The sequence below is a fragment of the Apium graveolens genome, chromosome 10 (assembly GCF_009905375.1).
Source record: "Apium graveolens cultivar Ventura chromosome 10, ASM990537v1, whole genome shotgun sequence".
NCBI classification, from domain to species: Eukaryota; Viridiplantae; Streptophyta; class Magnoliopsida; order Apiales; family Apiaceae; genus Apium; species Apium graveolens.
In genome coordinates, this window is record NC_133656.1 from 132,761,675 (window position 1) to 132,777,043 (window position 15,369).

At 43.6% G+C, this 15,369-nt stretch overlaps 1 protein-coding gene across 2 annotated transcripts; it reads left to right on the forward strand.

Moving 5' to 3' along the window:
- The first annotated feature begins 675 nt into the window (after positions 1 to 675).
- On the forward strand, positions 676 to 2,329 carry LOC141693467 (putative nucleoredoxin 1). 2 transcript variants are annotated; one of them, XM_074498573.1, is made up of 3 exons: positions 676 to 970; positions 1,146 to 1,642; positions 1,749 to 2,329. In XM_074498573.1, the coding sequence occupies exons 2-3, from the start codon at positions 1,211 to 1,213 to the stop codon at positions 1,941 to 1,943; spliced, it is 627 nt and encodes a 208-aa protein (XP_074354674.1). In that variant the 5' UTR covers positions 676 to 970; positions 1,146 to 1,210; the 3' UTR covers positions 1,944 to 2,329. The 2 variants fall into 2 exon arrangements, with proteins under 2 accessions (XP_074354674.1, XP_074354672.1); XM_074498571.1 differs by having other exon boundaries at positions 676 to 1,642.
- Positions 2,330 to 15,369: the final 13,040 nt, after the last annotated feature.

Here is a 15,369-nt window from a genome sequence, read left to right on the forward strand (position 1 = left end):
TGATGAGATTTAAAATGAGTGGTCTAGATTAAAAATAAATTTAAATTTGTGTGGTTGAGATTAGATCTCATATCTCACCAAAAAAAGGTTCTCAATGGAGTAAGACCCTTTTTTTATATATTTATGAATTTACATTTACTATAAAAATAAATAATACTTTAAACACAAATATATTTGCATATTCGTGATTAATAATATTATTGATATACTTTATTGCAGGATTGATGAAAAAAAATTATCGTAAGTACACTATATATATTTGGATAATATTGATAAAACATATTATTCTATAAACATGTTTATTTTCTGCCAAACTTAAATGTTTTCAACGAGATAATGTTTTCATAAAATATTTCATGCAAACTAATACATTTTTACGATTATCTAGTTGCTAACACATGTAGTCTTCAAAATCTCTAATAAAACTCGATCTGATTTAAATTTTAAAAAAGTCCGGCTCGATCCGACCCGAAAAAAGCCCGGTGAGGCCGACCTCGAGGGCCCAAACGGGCTCTGACATTTTCCGAAAACCTGGTCCGGTCAGGTTAAAGTCAAAGCCCGAAAAACTCAGCCCAGTTAAAACCCGGGTTTTTTAAGGTCCGGTCAAAACCCGGCCCGATGTGCCTTTTGTGCATCTCTTCCTACTCCTAGTAAGCATTTTCTCCGATGGCATGTCCTGCTGTCCCTTTTTCAGATCTGAAATCCAGGAGACGCCTGGAAAGAGTATTTGGTATTTCCAGGGGCGTGGAATTATTGCCTCACTCGTTTATCATCGAACCCAAGAGGTGTGGTTTTGCAATGTCGTGCCACCTCTTTGTTTTTTAGGTATGGTGCTGCTGATTATCCTTTTACCAACGAAAGAATATGAATTCTTGATTCTGAAGATAATGTAGCCAAGTTGAAGCTTTCCATGACAGATCTCTTTGCCTACACTGAATGTAATTATCTCATCACCAACCCTGGACACCAGGTATGTATTCTATCGCACTATGTGATGATTTTGAATTTTTATTTTAATCATTAGATAATTATGTATATTGCAGTAATATCATTTTTCATTTGCACATTTCATTAAATTTGGATTATCATTAATGCGTTCCATTACTAATGATCTTCTTACCTTTATTGGTACATGGTACCTGTAGAAAATCTTGAAAATAAGGTGGTAGCCTTATATTTTTGTCCAGATATTTTTAATTAAGACTTCACAATGAAACTTAAGATGACTTATGAAGAGTTGTCGAGAAATAAAGAAGACTTTGAAGTTGTGCTCATTTACACGCATGGCTGGTGGGATACTTATCGCCACACAGATGAAGATTCATACTGGAAAGCATTTCAGACAATGCCTTGGTTGGCGCTCCCATTTGAAGAGACAAGTTGCAATAAGAAGTTGCAAAGGATCTTTAAATATCCCCAAGAACTGTTAGGGACAAGTCCAGAACCAAGGATGGTAAATATCGGACCTCGTGGAGAATTCAGTAAACCCCTTGGGGCTAATATATTGTTGAAGTATGGTGCTCCAGCATACCCATTCACCTTTTCCAATATTACTGTTCTAGAGCTTGAAAAGGTAACGAAAGTCAAGCTCAAGATGTTATGGGGTCCAGATGCCATCTTCATGAATAAGAATACGTCTCAGGTGAGTTTTTTCGTATGTAAATAATCTCTCCACTATTGGCTTTAAATGTTTTTACCTTTTTAAGCTTGCTGACTTGTATATTTAACATTGGCTGGTCTATTCACAGGTTCGATTTTCCCAACTTATGGTCAAGAGAATCATAGTCCTATTACAGAATTGGAGGTCTACACTGGACTGTACGTTGAGGGAGCTAAAAGCAAGGTATTTCAGGATGAAGGGCACGGAAGATGAGTTCGAAGTGATACACATCTGTGATGAGAAGCAATCTATGCCGATTGCAGCAGCTATGCCATGGTTTTGATGAGAACTCATTGCACACGAGTTCATCAAAAGTGTTTTTGGGGGTCATTATTATGGACTCTTGCATTTGATCGTGACGGAGCGGTTGTCAGAAGGACCTCATTTCCTTTAGTTGGGGACAATATGGTATTCCGATGGGGACATGGAAAATGAGGTCTTGGAGGACTTGAGATTTATCCTAAATGCCAGAAATGGCAACCAGGCTGTAATTTAGTCATTTTACCTCCTGCCTTCATGTTTAATTATTGTACTTGTAATTGTAATTTTTAAATCAAATATTTATGTTTAACTTATTTTTCTTGTAAATTTTAGGTATTCTGTTACTACTGACTAGAATACTTGCTCTCTTTATTGGTATGACCATTGTCTTTGGAGGACAATTGGTCTCAGGATAAGTTAGTGGCGTAAGGATGTGAGTGTAATGCATTTGAGGAATACTAGTATACAAGTTATGTTGATATAACACACTTTTAAGCCAATGTAGTGTAAGTATTCTATATGGTAATTTATCACGTGCTGAGGAATTTATGTTAGAACTGTTTACTAGACAGTAATGTGAAGTTTATGTAGTGATAAGTGACTGTCCTGTTTAAATATAATTTTACGGCCATAAGCAGGCATGTCAAGTTTAATGTTGGCTGACTAGCACACATCAAGTGGACATGAACACTAAGCTTATGATGGATGAATCTCATAAATTGACTGTTTACTGTGTAGTATGATTTTATCGTCTTTTACCCATTCATCAGAAGATGTCCAGAAGCAGGCATGTCAAGTTTGGTGTTAGGATGACTAGCACGCATCAAGTGGACATGAACACTTGGCTTATCATGGCCGAATCTTTTGCAATTCAGGTCATCATGGTGAAGAGTTGCAAATTTAGAAGAGTCTGTAGCCCTCGAGAGATCTTTCGAGGCCTTCATGTCTCTCTTTGTTGAGATACCTTAAATTGACGCTGATATATGCTAGGTAAAGACCAGGTACGTGTCCAATAGTGATGTTGCAATGTTCAGATGTTTAATTTCCATATTAAGGGGTTTGTTAGTGAAAATTACACGAACAGGTTGACAGAACTTATCTTCTCCATTTATGCTCCTTGAGATAAATTTCCAGCAGTTGGATTCTTTTCACTGGATTCAATTAGGAACTACAGTAGTAAACTGATTATGCAACTCCTATTTGTTGTAGGTTAAGGCCGAGGAGCTGTCTGGAAAGGTTGTTGTTTCACATTTTGTGTCACTAGTACATGGATCTTTCTTTTGGAGTAAACTGGTAACATACTTGTCGGACATATACAGTAAGTTACAACCTGCAGGCAGTTTTGAGATCGTCTTTGTTGCAGTTAGAGATGATATTTGTTGCAAAGTAATGCCAGCGGGTTCTACTCCCAGGAAACTTTTTCTGTAAAGATTTTCTCCAATGGTGTGGCCTGTGGACAGAGGAATTTGGGAGCAACAAAACTTGAGGTTCGTAGCCGGAAATAAGATCTGTGATGACGGTTTTTCGTCGGAAACGTGAACAGTAACCGGCGGATCCGATGAACAGTATTCGTCGGAAAAGATGAACAGTTTTGGTGGTAATGATTATTGGGGCTGAGATTGCTTAGGGTTAGTGGTGGCTCCTTTGCGCTCTCGCTTCTGACCCCTTACAATTTGCTTAGGTACCCCTATTTATAGGGGATCAAACACACGTAGTTCTTGGGGAACAAGAAACCTAATGGGCTTAGATTTCTTATCCCGAGGCCCAGTAGGAAACCCACTGGAAACCGTCTTCTACTAGCTTTAGGAATGTCCGCCAATGAGTCCCAACCACAAAGACCCAAGGCTCGTCCGCAGCTTCGAGACTTCACGGATGAGGCATCTCCCTGGCCAAGGATAACCCTCCGCTACCAGCTGTTTCTCTAGTCTACGGACGCAGGTATAGCCATGGTTCACCCCAAATATTGAACGCATCCTTATCCCCCGATAAGGAGCCCCTACCAGAATACAGGACAAGTGATCCCAAAATTTTGGGTGCAAAGTGCAGGATACTCCGAAGTCTCCCAACGAGGACACCCGTTGACTACAGAGACAAAGCTCCCAAAGCACACACCAAGTTTCACCTCGCATCCCCAATGAGAACACCCATTTACTACATGAGGAGGCCTTTAGTCCAGGCATACCCCTGGAGGTCTCTGACCACGGACACCGCCTTTCCTGTAGATGTGCTATATGGAGGAGTTCTTCAATAGAGTACCTGTATCAAATAGGTTAGTAATAACATTCTCCATCTTCCTTGAATCTTCCAAAGAGTTCGTCTAAGTAACATGTCAAAGATGCATTTGTGTGCCAAGTAGAAGTTAAGGACGCGCCCAAACATTCCTGCATGTTGGCGCCGCCCTGTGTCATCAGCCTTTGATCTCTTCCTTTGTCATTCTACATCATAGGGCGCGCCCTAAATTATTCATCGTTAGGGCTTGCTCTAACTCTGTCCAAGCCAAGGTGTGAGTCTTTCAAAGTAATCATGTCCGAGTAATCCGTCCAAGGAGCCTTCCTTAGGGCGCGCCCTAAGGCTCACCACAGGACATATTCCAATCAAGGAATTCCTCTCCCCCTTTTCAGTAATTGGGCACGTTCTTAGGGCGCGCCTTTTTTTTATGGAAAGTCAATCTTATCTTTTCCTAGATTTTAGGCGTTTCTCCTTCGATTTTGCCCATTTTATTAATCTTAATCTGAATATTATTTATACCAATTTTTGGGCATAACAACTACCCCCCAAATTCCATATGTTATTGAAAATGGGATTGGAATTTTTCTTCACCTTTATCAAAATCTGTATAAACAAATCTTCCAATACTTTTTACAGGGCGCGCCCTGAACAGGGCGTGCCTTCCAATTTTTTCCTTAAAGTTTCAATGATTTCATAATAATCAAATAAGGCGCGCCTTCAATATGGCGCGTCCTAGAAGTTCAAATGGTTTGGAAGCAGTTCCCCTTATTATTAGGGATTCGCAATTGATGTGACTGATTTGACAGCTGTCATTTTCAACTATAAATACCAGTCACCCCCTTTCTTTTTTACTTTTCACTTTTACTCTCTCTCCTACTTTACCTTTTTCCAAAACTTACCATACCGGCGAAAAGAAGCTTTGCCCGGAATCAGCTGTCTCCGCTGCCATTTCTCAAATCCGTTCCAGCCAACTTCTTCCCCATTCAAAAAGGTACAAACAACTTTTTGCATCTCTGAATTTCGTCAAGTAAACCACATTGCATGTCTCATTAACTTTTCATCTCCCATTCCTGTTCTTGAGGATGTGCATAAAATGATGTATGTATCTGTGTATATATATGTATAATTCTGACTTTTTGCTATTTTAGATCCAAATTTATTAGGTCTAACTTTTAATTTTATGTTTCTAGGAAGCCCAACCGTTTATCCTTAAAACTAAAAATATATATCTTATAATAAGGCGCGCCTTTTCATTCATACAGGGCGCGTCCTTGTTTATTTTCAGCAACGCCATTATTATTTAACGTTCATATTGTATAGCAGCTTTCATAGAGTCTATTATTGATAGGACGCGCCTTCTTAGTGTATGTCCTGTCTTGGAAAGGAGCTAACATAGATCATAGGGAATACCATTCCCTTAATTCTACCCCTACTTTTTATGTTTTCTTCATACTTTCGTATCTCATCCTTTCGAGTTAGGCGCGCCCTCAATATTTCTTTTGGTTTTCTTGACAGCTGGAAGACGAGGGCGCGTCCTTTCCTTTTCACCCTTTCAAGGATTTCCTTATAAATTTGGGAATCTATTCGCCTCCGAACACCTACTTCGATCCTCAGCCTCCCAACGCTCACCATACCCCCGAATTTCTGAATCGGGTGGTGCGCCTTGTTCAAGACTCCAAAAAGGGTATCTTGATGGCAGAATCCTCAGACAGTTCTTCTACGGACAACATTCCTTTATCTCGTAGACACGGGAAGCAGAAGCTGGTCCAAAAGGACAGATCCCCAGCCCCAGACAGGACAAAACTGGATGACGATGACTGGTTCGAGAGTTTGAATGCCGATAGGTATAGGGGTGCTGAGAGGGGTATCAACGTAGGTGCCGGACCTTCCAAAGTTTCCTACAGGGCTGTTTCTCCAAGCCTATCTCCTCAACAAACACAGGGCGCGCCTACTTCTCCTGTTTCCGAGGGCGCGCCTGAAGTAAGTGCATCACTTCTCCGTGATGAAGAAAATTTCTTTGATGAGGACTCCTTCCAGTTTTCCACCTCCCATGAACCTTCTCCAATCCCCTTCCAACACTGGGAAGTTTCTGACAGTGAATTAGACTTTGATTGGGATGAATTCGAACCATGGAATGAAGCTGTGAAGAAACGTTTCAGGAAGGAGCATGGGAAGCTTTTCTGTGTGGGCCTGTCCTCAGCTTGTTCAGATGAGCAAGTAGGATGGCTCATGGAGTTTTATGATATGGAAGGCATATGGGCGCACCCTTTGAGCATGATGCGGCCCCATATCTTCAACTATAGAAGGAACTTTAAAATTCCTAGAATGGTAACCAGCCCATAACTGGTGTCTTTGGGTATAGGCGCGCCCTTACACCCCTATCTTAGGGAAATGATAGAACTTTACGACGTGGCTCCACTCCAACTTTCTTCCAACAGCTACAAGTTTATTCTGGCCCTGTTTATTCTCTATACAGACCTGGGCTTCCCTCAACCTTCCATGGCTGAAGTTGCCTATTTCTTTAACCTGAGAAAATCTGACCATGGGTACTACTACTTGGTTGTAGACAAGCAACACAACAAGATGGGTTTTTCCTCTGGCAAGCTTAGCCATGAAAAAGGCTGGAAGAAAAACTTCTTTTATTTGTATGACGTTCCCAGAATAAGGATAAGATTTAACAAGTCACCAAGTAAGGGCGCGCCCTTTCTTTCTTTCCTCGCATTATTTCTATGTTATTTGCTCCTTTTCACACCTTTATACTTTTTTTTAGACAGACCAGTGGCCAAACCATTTAAGGGCGAGCCCAAAAAATGAGACGAGGCCCTTCTCAGAGTGGCTGCTGACAGGTGGAACCTAAAGACCTTAGTCACCCGGACTAATCTGATGCGAGTCAGAATCCTTTCTGACCAAGTAGGGACAAAGTGTAAATATGTAAAGTTTAGGAAATGCGCCCCTATTTCCCGTATAATCGACCTAGATAGTGAAGAAGAGGCTGAAGAAGAAGAAGAAGCAGATGACAGCTCTTTTCAAGGCCAAGATCCTTCAGGTTCAACAATTGTAGAGTCTAAAGGCGCGCCCACTTAAAATTGGCGCGTCCTAAGTTCGTTTCTGTTAGCTTTTGTATTAGCCTACTGGATATAAATTCCTGTTCATGTGGTTAATCTTTCCACCTCTCAGGGCGCGCCCTTTCACTCTATGCGTAGCGTTTTATACATGTTTATCAATGTTATCTTTATCAATTATTTTTATTTATTGCTCTGTTCAACACACTTAACTGTCACATTCAATTAACATGTTCTATGTTTTATGCAGAAATGGTTCCTCCAAGAATTCCCAAGTCTTTTGGGGCGCGCCCTGGTGACAAATCCAAGCCTAAGCAGAAGAAAGATGCTCCTACAGCATAGGCATCTGTCCCCAATCCAATTCCTATTCCTCAAACCACTCCTGACTTGAAAAGGCCCGTGATCGATCTTACAGATAAACAAGGCGCGCCTAAGAGGCATAGAGCAGAGGGCGCGCCTTCTGGCTCTTCTGCTGCCTTGAACGCTCTTGGTCCCATGGGTTCCCTTCACGTTTCAGATGAAGAAGTGGAACAGTGGCAAGCCATGGATTTGGGAGATGCTGTTCGTGCTTCTATAAAGGCATCTTGCCAATTATTCATCCACTCCCCTCGAGTGGTGGACAAGCTACTTGAAGAGGGGGCGCGCCTAGAGAGGCTGCAGGGTGACAACAACATTCTGAGAAACACCCTCAAGGACAAGGACTTTTTGCATGCTAAGGATATCAAGGCCAAGGATTCTGAAATCTCCTTTCTCAAGGATGAGGTGGCCAATCTCACTTCTCAGCTAGAGATTACCAACAAAAGGCTACCTCTCTCCATACTGAGCTTGGTGCAGCCAACTTGAGGATTGAGTATCTGGAGGAGCAGCAAAAACTGGGATGGCCTGATGAGAAGAGGGAAATGACTGATGAGGCATTTTCCAATGGCTTCCACTTCTACAGGGTTGGTTTTGTGGCCAATGACCCTGATTATACTTTTGAGAAGTTTGGGGAAGAGACCGTTGTTGAGATAGTGGAATTTAAAAAGGAGCATGCTGCTGAAATCAAGGCAAGGAGGATAGAACTTGGGTTGGAGGAAGAAGGTGAGGGCGCGCCGCAAGAGGAAACCCCCAAAGATGCGCCTGAAACTGATCCCACTATTCCTCTTCAAACCATTCCTCCAACAGACCAGTCTTAAGGCGCGCCTTGATTTATGTCTTTCCTTTATTTGTACTTAAGTTTCAAATACTTCTGAGGAGCCAGCCCTCTTTTGATGCTGTGCAAAGTTGTACAACTTATTTCTCTGCTACTCTTTTACTTTGCATCATGACATTTCGTATGACTTAATATGATTTTATCTTTCTCAGTATGCATAAAAATTTGTTAAGGCACTCTGACCTTCTCTTGGTTACTTATAAAAACATGGCTCATATTTTCACGATGGCGCACCCTCATATCACCATAAATCTTGTCAGTTCATTATGACTTATGTTGCTACAGGGCGCGCCCTTTGATATCAGAACTTATTTATTTAGCACATTTGTGGGTGTTTTCTTTTTGCGTGATCTCGAAGTTGTTATCGTATCATTAAGATCTAACGCCCCTTTTATCGTAGCGTTTAGATATGAGGGCGCGCCCTATTTCTCGCCCTTGCAAATAACACGTACTTTTTCTCATTAGTAATGCCTTTGCGATATTTTACTTACTTATCATTATCAGTCAAGGGCGCGCCTTAATTTGGGGAGCTTTTGCCTTAGCTTATTTTGCTGGCCATGTACGTTTATTCCTTTCATCTTTGTATACCATGTTTATCTTGATTATGAAGCAGAAGTTATTAGATAGGGCGCGCCTCAACATAGGGCGCGCCTCTGATGTTTTTCAAATGAGAAATTTCATGTCAAGCAAATAAAGCAATTTGAAGTAATTTTTCCGTTTTTTTTTTCTTTCTGCTAGTTCCAAGGTTCGCAGTCACATGTACTACCCCCTAGGCTAGGAGGAATTTATTTGCTACTAGCCTATTACATAAGAATCAAATAAGAAAATAAGGGGGACACAGCCACACCCTACTGATAATACTTCCGTAAATGTTCCGCATTCCACACTCGAGGAATAAGTTTACCATCCAAATCTTCTAAGCGATAGGTTCCCTTCCAGAGTATAGCTTTAACCTTGTACGGTCCTTCCCAATTAGCTCCGAGCACCCCGTGCTGAGCTATCTTAGTGTTAGGCATAACCTTTCGCAACACAAGGTCTCCTACCTTGAACGATACGAATTTTACCTTTTTATTGAAATACCTTGCGATTCTCTGCTGGTACGCAGCAAGCTTTAATTGAGAGTTCGTTCGGGCTTCGTCTAACAGATCCAAGTGAAGCCTCTGATTAACTTCTGCATCTTCCTCAACAAACACGTCTCTCCGGAGGGATCCATCTCCTACCTCCACGGGAACCATGGCCTCATACCCATAAGTCAGCAGATAGGGGGTTTCTCCTGTGGTCGATCTAGGGGTCGTATTGTAAGACCAAAGGACCACGGGCATCTCCTCTGGCCAATCTCCTTTTTTCTCTTCTAACTTTGCTTTCAAGGTATGTTTTATGATTTTGTTTATGGCTTCCGTCTGACCATTACTCTGCGGATGATAAACCGCGGCGAAGTCCTTTTTAATTTTCAAGTCCTCACAAAGCTTCCTTAACTCTTTACTATCAAACTGCTTCCCATTGTCTGAGATGAGTTTGTAGGGGATATCGAACCTGCATATTATGGAATTGAACATAAAATCCCTTATCTTCTTTGCCGTGATCGTGGCTAGTGGCATAGCGTCTGCCCATTTGGTAAAGTAGTCCACAGCCACCACGGCGTATTTCACACCCCCTTTGCTTTGGGCAACTCTCCAATGAGATCAATTCCCCACATGGCAAAAGGCCAAGGACTCGCCAATGAGGTAATTGTGGATGTCGGGGCGTTGGAATAGTTGGTGAATCTCTGGCAACGGTCACAAGCCCGGACAAAATTGAAGGCATCTTCTCTCATAGTCGGCCAGTAGTATCCTTGCCTGAGTACTTTTAATGCCAACGAACCACCCCCCGAGTGATTGCCACAAATCCCTTCGTGCACCTCTCTGAGAATATAGTTTCCTTCTTCCATATCCTTTTGCAGCCTGGTACCGAAGGCGTCGAGCCTGTAATTTATCTTCTGGTACAGCTCCTGTCTGAATATAGTTATGAATGGGGGTCATCCAGCTTTCTCGCGGGACTTCTTGCGTCTGAAGCACCTCTACCTCTGGAATACTTGGGATTTCCTGGATTCCCAAAGGGATTTATCAAAGTTGAACGCTGTCCATCTGTGAACCCATCTTGGCCAAAGCATCCGCATTACTATTTTCTTCTCGCGGAACACTTTCTAGCCTGGCATTTGAAATTTTTTTCAGTAGGCGTTGCGCACATCTCATATATAACTCCGTTCGCGGTCCCCGGGCTTGGAAACCTCCGTTGACCTGGTTCACAACTAATTCAGAATCGCTCCGAACTACCAGATTCACGGCCCCTACCTCCAGAGCTAATTTCAGACCGTTGATCAAGGCTTCATACTCAGCATCATTGTTAGTAGCGTAAAACTTGAAATGGATGACACTCATCAAACGGTGCCCCTCTGGAGTGATCAAGACAATCCCGGCACCTGATCCATTGTTGTTCATGGCGCATTCAACATGTAATATCCACCAAGGGTGTGGGAGTTCCTGCCTCTTTTCATCCTGAGAACTTCCTTGCGAGGTCGGTTCCGCCAACACTATGGCCTTGTCATCATCTTCTGCATCGAACTCAAGTATGAAATCAGCCAGCGCCTGTCCCTTGATTGCCGTGCGAGGACAATATTCCAAATCGAATTGTCCTAGTTCCACTGCCCATTTTAACATTCTCCCTGACGATTCGGGTTTATGTAGAATATGCTGAAGCGGATAAGCGGTGCAAACTTCTATTTGGTGAGCCTGAAAGTATGGTCTTAGCTTTCGTGCCGCAAGAATATGAGCGTACACTAGTTTTTCCATGTTGGTATACCTGGTTTCCGCATCCAACAACCTTTTGCTCACATAGTATACGGGCCACTGGTGTCTTGCTTCTTCCTTTATCAATACCGCGCTGACGGGGTATTCAAATACCGCCAAGTAAAGAATCAACGTTTCTCCGTCTTCTGGCTTGACCAACATCGGAGGATTTCCCAACTGCTCTTTGATTTTCTGAAAAGCTTCTTCACACTCGGGGGTCCACAGAAAATCCTTTCCCTTTCCTTTGATTGCCCTGAAGAATTCTTTGCACCTATATGATGACTTTGAGACAAATCGATTTAGGGCCGCAATCCTTCCTGTCAGGCTCTGTACTTGTTTGACGCTGGTGGGAGATTTCATATCTAGCAGAACTTTGATTTTTGCCGGGTTAGCCTCAATCCCCCGATGGTTGACCATGAATCCCAAGAATTTCCCTGACTCCACATCGAACACACACTTCTGCAGGTTTAGTTTCATCTTATATTTTCTCAGGATATGGAATATTTCGGCTAAGTCGGCAATGTGGTCTTCCTCCCTTTTAGACTTTACGAGCATATCATCCACATATACCATCGTCTTCCCAATCTGCTTCTTGAACATTTTATTTACCAATCTTTGATAAGTGGCACCGGTGTTGATCAGACCAAATGGCATTCTGATATAGCAATAGAGCCCTCTATCAGTAATAAAAGAGGCGTGCTCCTGGTCAGGCTCATACATAAGGATTTGGTTATACCCGGAGTATGCGTCCATGAAGCTGAGCAAGGCATGTCCTGCCGTGGCGTCGACCAATTGATCAATTCTCGGTAGGGGAAAACTATCTTTTGGGCACGCCTTATTCAGATCGGTGAAATCCACGCATGTTCTCCATTTGCCGTTGGGCTTTTTTACCAGCACCGGGTTTGCTAGCCACTCTGGGTAAAAGGATTTTCGAATTAGTCCGACGTCCAGCAGTCTCTCTACTTCTTTTGCTAGGGCTACAGCTCTCTCTCCGCTTACGGCCCTGCGCTTTTGTCGAACCCCTTTATGCTTGGGGTCGATATTCAATCGGTGGTACATTATCTCTGGATCGATTCCTACCATATCAGAATGGCTCCATGCAAATACATCAAGGTTCGCCAAGAGAAATATTGAAAGACATTCCTTCAACTTTGGTGCCAACTGAGATCCTATTCTCAAAACTTTACTCGGATCTTTTTCATCGACAAAGATTTCAATTGTATCTTCTGCTGGCCCCATCTCCTCCGTCGGCATCGGTATCCGGGGATCTAGGTCAGGCGAATCATGGATTTCATTGTCTTGTAGAGAAGGCGCATCCCCTTTAGGAGGAGCGTCGACTTTTTTAGAAGGCGCGCCCTGCATAGCAGGGGCATCAACTTCCTTAGTATGTTTTGCGGGTAAGGGAGCTCCTTCCGGAAGGAGGGCATCTATCTCACTTCCTTCCTGTTCGAGGCTTTGCAAGACATCGAACCTTCCTTCTAACCGTTCCCCATTGAAATCTGCTTGGACTAAGGTGTTTGATGCCTCCTCTTCTTCTATCATCTCAATTCTGATTGTGTCTTCCAAGAACAATGTTGTTGGGGGCGGCCCGAATGGACGTTCGTCCTCTTGCTCGACATAATAGTGGACTCGGATTTCCTCGATTGGTTGCTCAATGCTCTTATCTTGATCATCGTCCTATATATCTTCGGCGTGGGAGTCCTTTCTAAAGCCTTTCATAGCCTGCCTGTAGCACTCCCGAGAGTCATACTGGGAACCCTTTATACTCCCCACCCCATTTGGCGTTGGAAATTTGATGGTTAAGTGATGGATTGAAGTAATAACCCTCATTTCTCGCAGAAAGGGTTATCCCAGCAACACGTTGTGGGACGATTCCTGATTCAGGACCTTAAACTCGAGCATCTTTGTTACCGATAACGGGCTTTCCCCCAATGTACATGGCAGCCGAATCGATCCCATGACTCTAACTCCTGCACCGGAAAAGCCATAGACCCATGAGTCTTCCCCTGACATATCCCGATCAGGTAGTCCCATCTTCTTGAAGGTGCTGTAGTAGAGGATATTTGCCGAGCTTCCATTATCCACGAAGGCTCTATGGACATTTTTGGTTCCGATCTGGATGGAAATGATCAGCGCATCATTATGGGGATGATGTACCCATCAGACATCTGCTTCTCTGAAGGTGATATCCATGGACTCGCCCTTAAATACTTTGGGCGGTCGAGTTTCCACCCTATGAATGTCTGTGAGAGGCCTGAACCGGGCTTCCCTAGCGTATCTTGCCAAGGCTCGGTTACTGCATTCCATCCCGGAATCTCCCCCGTAGATTGTTCGGATACTGCCATCCCTGACAAATTTATTTTCCTCCAGGGTTTCATTGTTCGACTCACGCGGGGCTCGCCTTTCTTCTTCCTTTGCTCTGTCATCCTTGTGCTTCCTTACTTCCTTGACTACCCATTCACCAAGGTATCCTTCTTTGATAAGCGCTTTCATCTTTTGAATATCTGCACTCATGTGTGTTATGTCCAGATGATTCATGGTATTCACAATACTTTTTCTTGTCTTTGCTTTGCCATGATGATAAAGCTTCAGGTTTTCTAAATAGCCCTCTATTTTTATTTACTTCAAAGATTTGCTCGATAGATGCGACCAAGGGCGTGTACCGGCTTGTTCTGTAGTCATAGTTCGAGGGAGGACTCCATCCCCTCCTAGTGTTCGCGGTATTCACCCGGTCTGGGCTCTGACTGCTCCTTCTGTACCTTGGGCTTGGAGATTTATCTCTTTTCCTTGCTTTGCTTCTCTGACTTGACTGTAAAGTCGGTTGCACCTCTGCCAGAGATTGTTCTATACCTTTAAATGATTTTGCCAAAGCAAAGACATCTGCTAGAGTAGCCGGGTGTTTCCCTTGTAAGTGCTTCCAAAAATCCGAGCCAACCCTTAATCCTGCGATCAAGAAGCTTTTCAGGGCTTCGTCTGATGCTCCCCTTACGCTGGTAGATTCAGTGTTGAACCTTTTGAAGTACGATATCAAGCTTTCATTTTCCCTTTGCCTAACATTGGCAAGAGTTGTGACAGAGGGCGCATATCTCACCGCGGCTTTGAACTTGGTTAAGAACAGAGTTTTTATTTGATCCCATGAGGTGATCACTCCTGGCCCGAGCTTTTGAAACCACTGCTGGGCACTTTTTCAGAAGGTTTTCGCCAAGAGAGGGCATCGAGCCAAGTCCGGGACTTGGTACACATCCATCTCTATATTAAAACGTCCCAGAAATTCCACCGGATCTGAGTTTCCGTGGAAACGGAGATCGCTAGTAGTGTTGTGATACCCGGCCGACAATTGCGCCTCTCTTACCGCCTCCGAGAATGGGGAAGAGATTTCAGCTGTGGCCGTCACTCTACCTTCCAGGTGGTTAAGTAGCCTTTTTAGATCTCACACGTTGAAAGTTCCCACGCCTGGAATGGTCTGCATTTGAGGCTGCGGGTCTTGGGGCTGTAATGGAGGTACTTCCTCTTGATTTCCCCCTGGAGGGGCTTGCTGTTGGTTCATGTTCTGGGCGTCTTCGGGTATCACAATTACCTCGGGATTCTGTCCTTGATTTCTCCCTTGATTTTCTTCCTGACCTTGGTCGCGGCCTCGAGCCGTACCGCGATCATAATTTTCTACGTCTCTGTGATCATCATGTTCCGCATAGTTATAGCTGTCTGCTCGGTTATTCCAGCGGGAATCAAGGTGACCACGGTAATTGTCGCGACGGTATCCCTTTAAGTATCTACCTCGGCCTCCGCCTCTTCCTCTCCATTGAGGCCTCCTCCAACGATCGTTTCCATACCCACGTCCATATCGATCTAGCGATCTGCGGAGAGGAGCTCTCTCATGATCGCGGTGCCGCTCCCGATTTTCCTGGGAATTCAGGGGCACACGCGTTGGGTCGCGGTGCCGCTCCCGATTTTCCTAGGAATTCAGGGGCACACGCGTTGTATCATGGGGCGTCACATCTCCACGATCAGCTTCTTTCTGCCATTCAAGTAACAACATTCTTAAATTATCATCGCCCAAGCGGATCCCCAAGTGATCTTTCAAAGCTGCGAAGCCCCGTTGCTGATTTTCCGGCATTGACTCCGCCTGTCGGCGTTCCTCGA